Source organism: Anser brachyrhynchus (genome assembly GCF_964034855.1).
Source record: "Anser brachyrhynchus genome assembly, chromosome: 17".
Classification (NCBI taxonomy): Eukaryota; Metazoa; Chordata; class Aves; order Anseriformes; family Anatidae; genus Anser; species Anser brachyrhynchus.
In genome coordinates, this window is record NC_137710.1 from 9,731,155 (window position 1) to 9,743,952 (window position 12,798).

The 12,798-nt window shown below is 46.8% G+C and overlaps 2 protein-coding genes across 3 annotated transcripts; both read left to right on the top strand.

Moving 5' to 3' along the window:
- Positions 1-1,374: 1,374 nt before the first annotated feature.
- Positions 1,375-3,371, top strand: GSC2 (goosecoid homeobox 2; the record flags this gene model as incomplete). Its single annotated transcript, XM_080560242.1, has 3 exons — positions 1,375-1,600; positions 2,494-2,741; positions 3,177-3,371. The coding sequence occupies 3 exons, from the start codon at positions 1,375-1,377 to the stop codon at positions 3,369-3,371; spliced, it is 669 nt and encodes a 222-aa protein (XP_080416368.1).
- A 66-nt stretch (positions 3,372-3,437) lies between these two features.
- On the top strand, positions 3,438-12,649 carry ESS2 (ess-2 splicing factor homolog). 2 transcript variants are annotated; one of them, XM_080559866.1, is made up of 10 exons: positions 3,438-3,612; positions 3,764-3,932; positions 5,059-5,154; positions 5,749-5,915; positions 7,795-7,912; positions 8,536-8,669; positions 8,820-8,922; positions 10,271-10,380; positions 11,323-11,438; positions 11,935-12,649. In XM_080559866.1, exons 1-10 carry the CDS (start codon positions 3,487-3,489, stop codon positions 12,218-12,220), a joined length of 1,425 nt encoding a protein of 474 aa, XP_080415992.1. In that variant the 5' UTR covers positions 3,438-3,486; the 3' UTR covers positions 12,221-12,649. The 2 variants fall into 2 exon arrangements, with proteins under 2 accessions (XP_080415992.1, XP_080415993.1); XM_080559867.1 differs by having other exon boundaries at positions 3,455-3,612; positions 5,727-5,915.
- The last annotated feature ends 149 nt before the right edge of the window (positions 12,650-12,798 follow it).

Sequence of the window (12,798 nt, forward strand, 5' to 3'; positions counted from 1 at the left end):
GCCCAACAGGAGAACCTCATCTGTGATGAGTCCCAGACCACTCTTGGATATCGCCTCCCCAGAGGTCCCGTTTCTGGCAGAAGTTGGTAACTGAACCAACAAATTTTGCAGAAGCCTGGTTGCCCCACTACAGTCATAAAACCAGTGGTTAAATTCTAGGCCACCAGGTTTTAGAAGTATTTAGCTGTGTCTGGCCTGACCCTCAGGAAGGTTTTCAGTAAGAGGGATGCCCCAGATGACATTTTGCACATCCTGCTTGGCCAATCTGTTTCTGTAAGCACTTGACCTTGGCCAGCCTGGCTCTGGCTGCTTTGGGCTTGCCCTTGATGTTCTGCAATGTCAGCTGTGGTATCATGGCCACATTTCCCCAAAAGCTGTGGCAGGGCCACCTACGTGCGTGAAGAGACAGTGCCCTTCCCTTCCATCACCTCCAAATGCCGAGCGGGTACACAGCCTGCCTGTCCCCTCATAGACAGCTGTATGGAGGTGGCTGTATGCCACCGAACTGCCGTGAGCTGCCACGTATCTAATTTATTAAGGGATTTGAATCCTGACAAAGAGCGTGTTAGATATATGTAAAGCATTAGTATTATTACTCTGATTAGGGCAATGGAGGTGGGGGAAAGGAGAAGGAGGGAAAATACAATTTCTCTGCTCTCAGCAGAAAATAAATCAACTTTTGCAGAGAGTTCTGGTGCAGCCAAGGCCATGCTATCATTAAAAATGACTTTTTATTAAGCTGAACTCTATTCTCTCTCATATTGTATGATATGACAGCTCTCTTTTGATGGGAAAGCTTTCATTTGGCCAGAGAAAGGGATAATTTGCTTCTTTTAAGGAATTAATCCTTCGGTCCATTTCCGGGCTGGGAACGGCTGTCCTCCCCCTGCCCTGAATTGGAGGCTCCGGCACAATGGAGATCATAACCGCCTCAAATCTACACCCGAGATGGAGAAATCAGATTTCCTTCTGGAGTCATTTTTGTGGGATTAGCTAAATCTTAGATCCACACTAACCCTTCACAAAGCCACCAAGATTAGTTAGAATTTATTTTATTCACAAGGGGGTTTACGGTTTTCTTTCCGAAAGGATTATATCTCTCCATATATATTTAGGGTGGCTTCAGCCATAAAGCAGTTAGGTTAGAGGGAGAAGAAGCGCACGTGTGTATAAAATAAAAACTCTGCTGCAAGAATGACAGTCACTTGAAACTCCGGGACAAAGCAGCGGTTCTGGATAGCCTCACTGGTCTGCTTTGAAGGCTATGTAAGCTGCCTTTTTTCCTTGCAAGACCCCATTCCAAAGTCAGTGCACAGAGAGCAGACCCTGCTCAGCGTGAGCTCCTGTTCCCACGGCCACTGCTCCTGGCCGAGGATGTCTGCAGAGCCAGCACCAGACACTGGCTCGGGCAGGAGAGGTCTGCAGTGCTCGTTCAGCATCGAGAACATCCTCTCCAGCCCGGCAGAGAGGAGCTCCCAGGTCCTGGTCCCGCTCTGCCTGCGGGGCATCTTGGACCGCACGCCCAAGGGACTGCGCCAGCTGGAGGCCATCACGGCCAGCAACCTGCAGGAAGAGGAGGAAGAGGAAGAAGAGCTGGAAGGTGCAGGTTGCAACTGCTGCTGCTGCTCCCACACGAGTGCCCGGCCCCTGCAGCACTCTCCGAGTTGGCTGGGTGAGTGGTCGGGGTTGATGTGCTGCATGCGGCTTGTGGAGGGGCTGGTGCTGACACTGGGTAGAGGGGAAATGCTGGGCATTGTGTGATGATGTGGCACTACGTGGCCTGTCACAGCTCTAGCTTGGCTTCCTCAGACTGCTCAGACACCATTTTCAGTGTGGCTGGTGAGAGCAGGCACCTTACCTGCAATGTTGCCAGGGTTTTAAAAACAACAGGTGCTATTTATCACCAGGTATGGCTGCTTTATTGTAAAACACACAGAGAGGCTGATCCTTCCAGGGGTGGAAGTTCTTCAGGGAGTGTGGGGCCCCATGGTCATGCTGCCAGTACACAGAGCTGTGCCTGAGCTTCATGACACAACCCACCCTTGGAAACCTCACTTGTCCTTTAAGGGAAAGATATTTTTGGTTACATCTAGTAAAACTGCTGCATCTGGAAAAAAAAAAAAAGTAGAAAACCTCAAGCATGTGGTTCAAAAGTATCCTGAAAGTTCAGAAATCCCCCATGTCATGGTGGAGTCACAACTTCTATCTGCTCTATAAGTTTCTGGCCATTTTCTGGATCTGGCCACTGTGTAATTGGCAAGTAAACAAGGAAAGCACCACCAGTGCTCCCTGCCTGCACACTTTTCCCTGAGTGATGCCCTAAGCCCTTCTCACTCTTGCATCATGATTATGCAGCTTTTCATCCATGCCAGCTGGCCGGCTGTGCTCCTTCCACCTCACAGGTGTGGATGCAGTCTGTGCCTGACCTGCCTCGAGCCAGGGCTGTGTTTTATCCCCTTGTCCCCATGGCGCTGACTGTCCCTCTCCTTGCAGATGCCAGGTTCCCCTGGCCCATGCGGCTGCTTCACTCGGCAGCCAGAACCTGCAGGAGTCCCCAGGGCAGCCCGAGCGAGCTGCAGGCTTTCCAGCAGATCCAGCGCCGGACACGCCGCCATCGCACCATATTCACCGAGGACCAGCTGCAGGCCCTGGAAACACTTTTCCACCAGAACCAGTACCCGGACGTCATCACCAGAGAGCACCTGGCGAACCGCATCCACCTGAAGGAGGAGAGGGTGGAGGTGAGGTCCTGCAGCCCCGTGAGGTGCCAGGAGGAGCATTGTGCCTCTCTGCTTGCTGTCACCCCAGGGGAACACTGAGGCATTGTGCTGTCTTTTTTGGGAGCTGCAGGTGCAGGGCTTCAGTGTGAAACCTTTCTTGGGTATTTGACAAAACACAGTTTAGGTTTGGCAAGTAATGGCAGAGTATAAAACTGCTCGGCTGGGTTATTTATTCTGGCTTCTGGTGCCATGAACGCACCCTGTCACTGAACCACCTGTACAAACATGGACGTGCCCAGTCCTGCTCCTGCCCCGCACCTGAGCCCGTGTCCCTTATGTATGCCATCACTCGGGGAGGGCTGATTACACTCTGTATTACATTTATTGTGGGGGAAAGTTTATGTGGGGAATCGCATTGATCGCAGCGGGTGTTCACTTCTTGTTTTACACTTCCAGGTCTGGTTTAAGAACCGCCGGGCCAAGTGGCGGCACCAGAAGAGGGCGTCCGCCGCGGCGCTGGGCCTGCAGGGCACCAAGGAGCCCCCAGCCGGAGCCCTCTGCGGTCGGGGCAGCCGGGAGGACGGCGGCGAGGCGGCACGGCCCTCCCCGGCCCCGGCTCGGGGCACGGCGCTCGGGGGGCGCCCCGGGTAGGCCGCGGGCTGAGGGGGTGCGGGTTGGGATCAGGCCGCGCCGTTGCCATGGCAACGGGCCGCCAGGGGGCGCCGTGACGTCACCGCGCGGCGCCTACGGCGGCTGAGGAGGCGCCATGATGGCGGCGGCGGCGGCTCCCGGGGCGTCCGCCGGGGCCTTGGTGCCCGTGGCGGCCGAGAGGGAGGCGGCGGCGGCCCGGCCGGCCCCCAAGAAGATCCTGGACGAGGAGGCGTACATCGAGGTGGGCGGCGGGCGCGGCCGGCCCCGCGCCCTGCCTCCACGGGTGCTCGCGGCCTAGCCTGGGCCCGGCCCCAGCGCCCGTGCGCGGCCGCCCCCGGGGGTCCCCGCAGCGTCCCAGCGATTTATTCTTGTGTTTTTCTCCCTGCTCTTAGAGTTTAGAGAAGATCATTCAGCGGGACTTCTTTCCCGACGTGGAGAAGCTGCGAGCGCAGAAGGAATATCTGGAGGCTGAGGAAAACGGTGACTTGGAGAAGATGAGGCAAATCGCTATAAAGTTTGGCTCCTCGCTGGGCAAATCGTCGAGGGACACCCCTGTGCCGTGTAAGAGCCGCTCACCGGGGCTGCCCTAATGTTTAAGCTGAGAGTATAGGTAGTTTCCACAAAAAAACACAAACAAACAAACAAAAAAAAGTGTGCTTTGTCTTTTTATGCTGTGGGATATGCAAGAGAGAAAAAAGTCTGTCTTAACTGTTTGTAACTTTATTTATTTATTTATTTATTAGTTTTATTAAAGGTGAAAGGTTTTATATTTAATTTTATTGCTCTTTTACCTAACTTTGTGCTGGCGGTGGTTATCTTAAGTCCCATGTAATGTTAGTCTTGATTCTTTAGCATACCACAGTCAGCAGTAGCCAGTATCTGGTGACTGGTGCTGAATTGCTCCCTGATGATGTTTAATAATGCCTTTTAGAAGGAGTGCTGTTGGGGGAGTGGGGGCGGAAACAGCTGCAATGTAACCATAACTCAGAGCCACATTTTGCCAAGCTCGTGTGCTCTAGGGAAAGTTACATGTTCTGAGTTGCAATATTACAGTATCAGCAGCTCTGGGCTATGTTCTCAGTCATTATTATATTTTTAGGAGTTTTTGTTGCAAATGTAGGTAAAGAAGATTTTCATATATTTAGGAGGGAAGTTGTTGAAAGTTCATGACTGCCAGAGGTTTGTGTAGCAGGCATCTGATGCCCTGTTGTGTGTTTGCTTTTTATGTTTTATACTGAAGCCCACTGCCTGGATGAGCTCTAGCTGTGCAGTTTAGGTAACTAGCTTTGTCATGGCAAAAGAACACATGTCACCAAGTGGATTCCTTTCCATCCCTACCATAGGTGCTAGCACTCACCTGGGTTAAGATTGTTAACAAGCTCACACTGCTGCTTCTGTTGGTTAAAGCTGAACATAGGATGGCAAATACACGGGGCCTTGGCTCTCCTGTGTATTTTTCTAAGCAGGAAAAAAATGTCTTAGAGCAAAATCTTGTTCAGTGATTAGCACAGTATTGAAAAGACTATTTTATAGTCTTTTCACAAGTTTTTAATTAAACTGTTCTTCTTGTGATACATCTTCTGTGACTCGTATTTGGTACGTGACCCATACTGTGATGCAAGATACCACAGCAAATGTCCTGTTCTGTGCTTTGGTAACCATGTGAACCTTCTTGTTTCTGTCTCAGATGTTACTCCGGCCACATTTGAAACCCCAGAAGTGCATCCAGGTGGTCTTCCACTGGGGAATAAATCCAAAGCTGGCATCAAAGCTGCAGAGGAAGGTAGGAGAATGATGTTCCTGTAGCTGAATTCTTCAGCAGCAGGAAAATATGTTTGTGAGCTCTGTCTCCTGGAAAGGTTTCGGGTATTTAGCTGATGTTTAAGCAGTTTCTATTAACCTTCTAAGTAAGTGAAAATGATCACCTGGGAGTTGGACTTGATGTAATGTTTCATATCAGGTGTGTGAGTTCTCAGTTATGGGTCTCTTTAGGGCAGTGCAAATTCTTAATTCAGTTGATTGCTTTGAAAGCAGTCATTTTTTCCTGTGTCACCTGAAATTAGGGTCAATAAGCAACGATGGCAGGGGTAGAGATATTTGTATAGTGTACTGTGGAGGTCTGCTAGCAGCTGTCTACATTTTCCCTTTAACACAAATGGCTATAAATGCCATAAAAGCCTTTATGTGAAAATCAGTTATGTCTTCTAAAAAATTAATATTGTACCACTCTGCATGTATTATATACTTTTTTCACTAGGTTTAATTATTAGTGGGTCAGTAGAAGGGTAGCTCTCAGAAAGGATTACGAGTTATGTGTAGGTCTCGTATAGAAAGGGAGGTATTAACCTTTCTCAGGCTTTTTCCCTCCTCTTGTTAGGAGAAGCAGAAAAAGATGGTAAAGATGCACTTCCCAATTTGGACAGCTTCTTAGCAAAACACACGAGTGAAGATAATGCTTCATTTGAGCAGATCATGGAAGTGGCCAAAGAGAAGGAGAAAGTCAAGCATGCTTGGCTGTACAATGCAGAAGAGGAGTACACCCAGGTAAGGAAATGGCTCAAGTGTAGCTCTGCTCTTCCAAAATGACACAACACAGAAACACCATTTTGCTGTATTTCTTGTTTGATTAAATAGTATATTATCTTACCTTCTGTTTTCAAAACCTGCTGTAAATCCAGAGGAGAATTCATTGGTTTTGAGTATAGGGCTGTTGAACTAGGCGTTGAATTAATCATTATTGAATAAGAACAGAAAGGACTTGATTTTGAATAGCAGGTGCATGGAGTGATCACATCTACAGCTGAGCTAAGCCTGAGTTTTCTGGCTTCTGTGATAGCTGACTGCTTCGTTTTGAAGTCCTGTTTTCCCCGTCTGTAATACAAAGATAGTCTTTGGTGACATAAGTGACATAAGTCACTGAAGATCTCTCTCTGCCTGGGGCTCTGAGTCTGTGAAGCACAGCGCTAGGTACACGCATGAGTGTTCTTGGCAGTCTCTTCCAGAAGCAGCAATATCAAAGCGAGCAGCTGAAGTACAGTCCCTCGTGTTTGTCCATCAGCCATTTATCATTTGCAGATAGATCGTTTTTCTTATTTCAGTTTTCTGTGTCTATTATCAGTATTAATCTGCTCAACTGCAGATGTAAAATACTGCACGCAGTGGGGCTGGCTGTGCTGTCTTCCTCAGCTAGCTTAATGGGAGATACAGGAGCTGTTTTGGGGCTGCCACGTCAGTCTTTCTAGATCAGTAGTGAGCAGCTCACACTGTTGCCAGATGTGTCAATGTGGATGTGAGCTGCAGTGCCTTTTTAATGAAGTTTGGCACTAACACATAAGTGAAGTTTATCACTGTGTTTTTTTTTTTTAATCCCAGCTAATGTGAAGCCTCAGAGCCTGTTACAGTACAAGTGCCCTCTGTGGACCCTTGTGCATCTTCTTGGCTAGAATGCTTTAAAGCAGAATTAAAAGGCAGGCAGAAGAACATCCCCAAAGGGATTGTTTTGGGTCAAGGCAAGGTTGTCAGAGCCAGCCTGGTGCTGATGCTTTGTGTCTTCTGTCAGGCAGTGCTGTGTGTTCAGACATTGCTCTTCCTCGCACAGCACGCCTGCTTGTGGAGCAGATGCCTTGGCCTCATTTGACGTGCTCAGCAGCGATGCTGCTTTGTAAATGTATATGGATGATACCTATGGATGACATCAGTTAATCTGTTCTGGTAGTAATTGTCTAATTTTAGTGTGAAAAAATACAAAGTTTAGTAACTTAGTGGCTGATTGTATTCTGCTAATTTCTTGTTAAGTATTAGTGATGCTACTGTGCTGGTACCTGCATGCAGGTAATAGTGAGTATGGTGAATACTTCCATAGCTGTATTCCTATGGAAAAATTTTCCAACTTTCTGAGTATTGAAGCAGTTCCTGCTCTTTTCTTACTGCTTGTGTCAGCTAATACATTTTGTGTGAGACTGGGGTGGTACAAAGATTCTCCCAGGGTTACTCTCTTTGGCCTTGTAGACTGCCTTTATATCAGACACATAGCATGTCTTGCTGTTCCCTTTTTTAGTGATGAAGGCTTCATTTTAATTTTGATTACTAGATTAGAGGAAAAGCTTGAACCATTACAAGTGTTGTTGCAAGATATAATTGTCATAATCTTTCTGAGAAGTCTTTAGTCTTCACTTGATTTTATACCAGAATTTCATATGGAGTTTTTGTTTGCAAAGCTCACCTGGGGGACAGGATGTTTTCTCAAGTGCCAGTTGCTAGAGAGAGGGAGCTCATGCTATGCAGGTGTGAAGTGCGTTAGGGCACGTAGCTGAGCTGGTGATTGAGCTCTCCAAGTGTTGTATATGCCTGATTAAAAGATAGCAGGAGTCTGTTTCATACCTGTTTTGTTTTTTTTTTAATTTTTTTTTTTACATCATTTCAGCGACGAAATGAAAACCTGGCACTTCCTTCAGCGGAGCAGCAAGCCCTGGAGAATGTGAAAGCTGGGCTGGAGACCTGGGAGTACACTGCTCGAAACACCCTCATGTATTATCCAACAGGTGAGGCAAGCAAGTCTCTCAGGAGATGCATTGGGCTAGGTGGGTTGACTCCAAACAGTGCTTACAGCACTTCTGTAGATGACGGAGGAGCTCTTTCTGGTGATACTGCACTATTTATTCTGTGGAGCTCAGAGATGTGCAGTTGTTAGTCTTCTGCGCCCCGCCCCGTTCTTGGGATCTTGCTTCATTGCCTCTGATTGCAAAGCTCGAGCATGTTCTGTCACTGAACATGATCACCGAACATATTACAGAAGTGCTTGTTTACAGGAGCCTTAGACCTTTCCAGTTTGGTTTATCTTATTTATAAGCATGTTTTTTGTCATCTGTATTCATTCATTGCTTCTCAAAGAATGCTCCTTTTGTTTCTTGGTCCCTTGGTTACTGCAGAAAACTACATCGTTTTGTAGCTTCCTTTCTGGCTGTAAATATACAATTGATAATTTCTGCAAAAAACGTGAAGTAGAGAGAAAGTATAGTTGACTGTTTCCTTTAATAAAAACAAAAACAAAAAACCAAAACCAACCAAACAAAAAAAAATGATCCTAATTTATCTTTTTTTTGTGTTACAAATCATATCCTGGTGGTACCTGAGCCCTTCCATGAAAGACTTTCTGCTTTTCCAGGTGTACCTGATGAGGAGGACACATTTAAGAAGCCCAGGGAAGTTGTCCATCGAAACACTCGTTTTGTGAAGGACCCTTTTAGCCAAGCCGTGAGCAAATCCCAGCTCCAGCAAGCTGCAGCCCTCAATGCTCAGGTTGGATAATTTCACTGCTTCTGACCTAAGCCTTTTAAAACTGCTCTCTGATGTTGTTTGTCAGCCAGGAGAACTCTGTGTGTGCTTGATACAGCTGACTGGCACCTTTCTCTAAAGACAAATGAATGACGTTGTCTTTTACTATTTTAGTACAAACAGGGCAAAGTGGGACCAGATGGGAAAGAGCTGATACCCCAGGAGTCTCCAAAAGTGAATGGATACGGATTTGTGGCTACCCCCTCTCCCGCCCCTGGTAAGAATTTTTTTTGTTGTTGGGTATTTGGTGGTGGTGGGTTTTTATTTTTTGTTTGTTTTTTTCCTCCCCTTGATATAAGAGGACTGCTGCTGCACTTGTTGATGTACTGTTTGTTCAGCACTGGAGTATTGTTTTTGGTTTAGATGAGGAGGTAAGGCTGTATGTGTCTCATGTGCTGGTGACTTGTGTACCGTGTGTGCCAGTTTGATGCAGTGATTAAAAGTCACGCAGTACCAGAGGCTCTGAGCAAGCTGCTCTGCCATTGCAGAGGAATCCTCTAGAGGGGTGAGCCATCCTAGGCAACCTGCACCTGGCGTTCAGTGGCTGCTATTATTTTCTTTTAATCCGTGGGTGAGGCTTCTCTAGTGCTTAAAGACAGAAATTCAAACAACCTTCCAACAAGTTCAGTTGTTCCTTTTACAAAGTGGGGAGTGTTCCTGTTCATGTGTCCTGTAGTTTGTTGTGTGATGGTTCAGCCCAGCTCATAGGGATGTATTTTATCTCACTGGCTTCACAGTGTAACATAGTATTTTCCTCCTTCCTCTTTCTTCTTTTCATCTTAATACACTTGCGTGTAACAGATTGATTTTGTTCAGATGTATTAGCTTTGGGATACTTTTAGTTAGAATATACTGGTTGTTTTCTTCTACTTCAGATATGGTATCCAAATTTTGAGCTGTTCTTCACCAGTGTGGGTTTCCCTGTCTTTTATCACTGTGCTAAAAGGTGAGCAGAGTGAAGCTTTTCCTCTGAGAAGCCTGTAGGTGGCATATGGAACGCGCTTCCTTTCCTCCATGTAAATGCCTTTCCTAAATGCTGGACAGCCGGATTTTCTAGCCGGTGACTTAGCTGGGCTCGTAGCTACAACTACAGAATAGGTTCTGTTAGGCAAGATGTTGTCACTGGTTGGCACAGGCTAACCTCAAGGTGAATTGTGAGTACATTGGGCTTATTACATACATTACTCATTTCCCTATTTTTAAATAGTTCCCCATGTTGAAGGAGCTTTCATACCATAAAAAAAAAAGTTTCACTAAGCAAAAGCATACCAAATAGAAAAATAAACACATGGAAAGGACAGCTTGGGTGTTGTAACCTAGAGGGTGTCACAGCCACAAGCAGTCCTGGAAGTTTAAGGTCATGCCTTTTTAATGGGAACAACATGTCACTGTTCAAATGGGCTGTGATTTCCTCTGCAGTAGAAGGGCTCATTTGTGTCCTGATAAATTTGCTGCATTTCATAATTTGGCTCTCCGGATGTTTTTTTTTTTTTGCCTGTGTGTGTGTGTACTGGCCAAATAGTCAGATGTCCTGCGTGAATATGACTTTACAAATTTGTTTTTAGGTGTGAATGAGTCTCCTTTCATGACGTGGGGTGAAATCGAAACCACCCCTTTGCGTCTGGATGGGTCGGAAACGCCGTATGTGGACCGAACACCTGGACCAGCTTTCAAGGTATTGCATGTCAGGAGTCAAGATGTCCTTCTATTTTTTTGGGGAGGGGGTTGGGGGGGTGGACTAAGAAGAGAAAGACAAGCAAGTAACTAATAGATTCACATTGTTGTGGGATGTGTGACACATCGCTGGGCTGCGTTCCAGTCCTTGGGACTAATAATCTAGGTTCTGCTTGGAGGGTGGAGGTGGACATGGATCCACATGAAAGCTAGTTAGTGAAGGTACCTGAGGTGGAACACACAGTTGGCAAGAGAGTGAAACTCAAAGTTCAGTGATGGGCCCAGATGAAGGGGCTTTTGGAGGAACCTGGAGAGGTGCCTGGTTTCTCTGATTTTAATGTACGAATGGGCAGAAATCATAAGATTTTATTCTGTCTTGATCTTCTGTCTGTCACAGACTGAGGCAGCTGTATCATTTGAGGGTAGGGAAGGTACTCTGGCTTTGCTAAAGGCACCTGACCCTGCATGCCACTTGTCTCCTGCTGGTGTCATTGAATGTGAGTTGTCTGAGATTCTTAGTTTAAGAAAGGTGTAATTTTCTGTGTGTGCCTCCGTTTTGTCAGACGTCAAAGTCCTTGACTGGTTTTCCTGCTGCGTTTAGCTATGGCTGTGTTTGCCTGAGAGCCGGCTGGCTGTGGGCCAGGCTGGGCAAGACACAGGTGACATTGTTTGTCTACCAGAGACAGCAGGAGGGAGGAAATGCCAGAGGTAATGGCTGCTTCCTTGACTGAACTGGTTCTACCATTTTTATTACTTGCAAAGGCAGGTTGAAGGTCTCTTTGTCCTCTCTGGCTTCTATGTAGCAGCAGAGAAGAGTGGGCTGATCCCACTCCTCCCCGGTTTTGGTCCTTGTCAGCTGCAATCCAACCGTGGAGGTGCTTTGTCTCACTACGCAGCACCCATACTAGTGCCTTGGCAAATAAACTGTGTGATGTATTTATAGATCCTGGAGCCTGGGCGTCGTGAGAGGTTAGGACTCAAGATGGCCAATGAAGTGGCAGCTAAAAACCGAGCAAAGAAGCAAGAGGCTCTTCGAAAAGTCACGGAAAACTTGGCCAGGTGAGACTTCTGTTCTGACAGTGGAATTGGGAAAGGGTATTTTCTTATGAGATTTAAATCAACATACGCAGAAAAGGAGAAATGAGAAGAGTGCTGGAAGCAGCAGAGGTGCAGTCAAGCCAAAAGCATTAAGAAGGAACTTAATTCCCAAGGGAAGGTGTGTGCTGGTTGTTTGTAGTACTCCCTCTGGTGAGCGTTACTCTTCTGCCCCACACCACCCAGGCAGCTTGACTGGGTCAAGGAAGGACAGTACAGGCTCAAAGGAAAAAGGCAGGCTGAGCTGTTCACGTTTAGGAGGGGTGTTAGATGTTTCTCCATTACTTCTCTCTCTAGAGACAGGCTGCGTTTACCTGCAGGCAGAAGGACTTCTGCAGCCAGTGGGTGAGGTCAGTGGAGGGAGTGGACACCAAACTCTCCTGTGGGAGCATCGATAGTACTCCTGATAAATGGCAAATTTTTACTGTAAAATCTTTTAAAACTGTCTTTTCTATTCCAGCCTCACTCCGAAAGGACTAAGCCCAGCAATGTCACCGGCTTTGCAGCGACTAGTAAACAGGACTGCAAGTAAATACACTGACAAAGCCCTGCGAGCCAGCTATACTCCTTCCCCAGCCCACACGGGAACACCTGGTTACAAGACCCCAGCAAGCGGGCCTCAGACACCCACAGGCACCCCACAGTCTAGGACAGTATCTCAGACACCAGTATCTCAAGACACTACATCGATCACAGACAATTTACTGCAGCTTCCTAAAAGAAGGAAGGCATCTGATTTCTTCTAAATTTTCCAGTCATCAGCAAGGCAGTAGCGAACTGTCTGTGCTCAGCTTGCTGCAAGCTGGACGTTGTGAGCCATCAGTAGTAAGGGGTATCTAGGTACAGCTGCCAGAGCAGAAAGCAGCAGTTACTAGATCTGGGACCAGGTCTAGACTCTTTGGCTGAAGTAGCTTTGTGATATGCTTTTGAAGGCAAAATATCTCCTGCTGTGGTATAACTTCCCTCTGAACTGCACAGATGTGTTACACGGGGCTGCTGTATCGTAAGGATGCTTCCTGCAATGGCAGAGAAGAGTCTGGACTCTTAGAAAACAGCGATAATTTTTTAAAGATATATTTCTCTTTTTTTTAAGATGGCCATGCGTTTAAATACATTTCTGTACAGATATATCTATTTATAAAATGTGGTAAGCCTTCCTAAAAGGCTGGACTGGACTTTCCTCCTGCTTGTCAAACTTCTTTGGTCTTGTGCTTTGCAGAAGAGAGGATGTAACTGTGTATATATTGAGACATGACCCAGAATTTTAGAGGGCTTCTGTTTAATGTAAGTGGAGTTCAGACTGATGCTGCTGAGTGTACAGTGG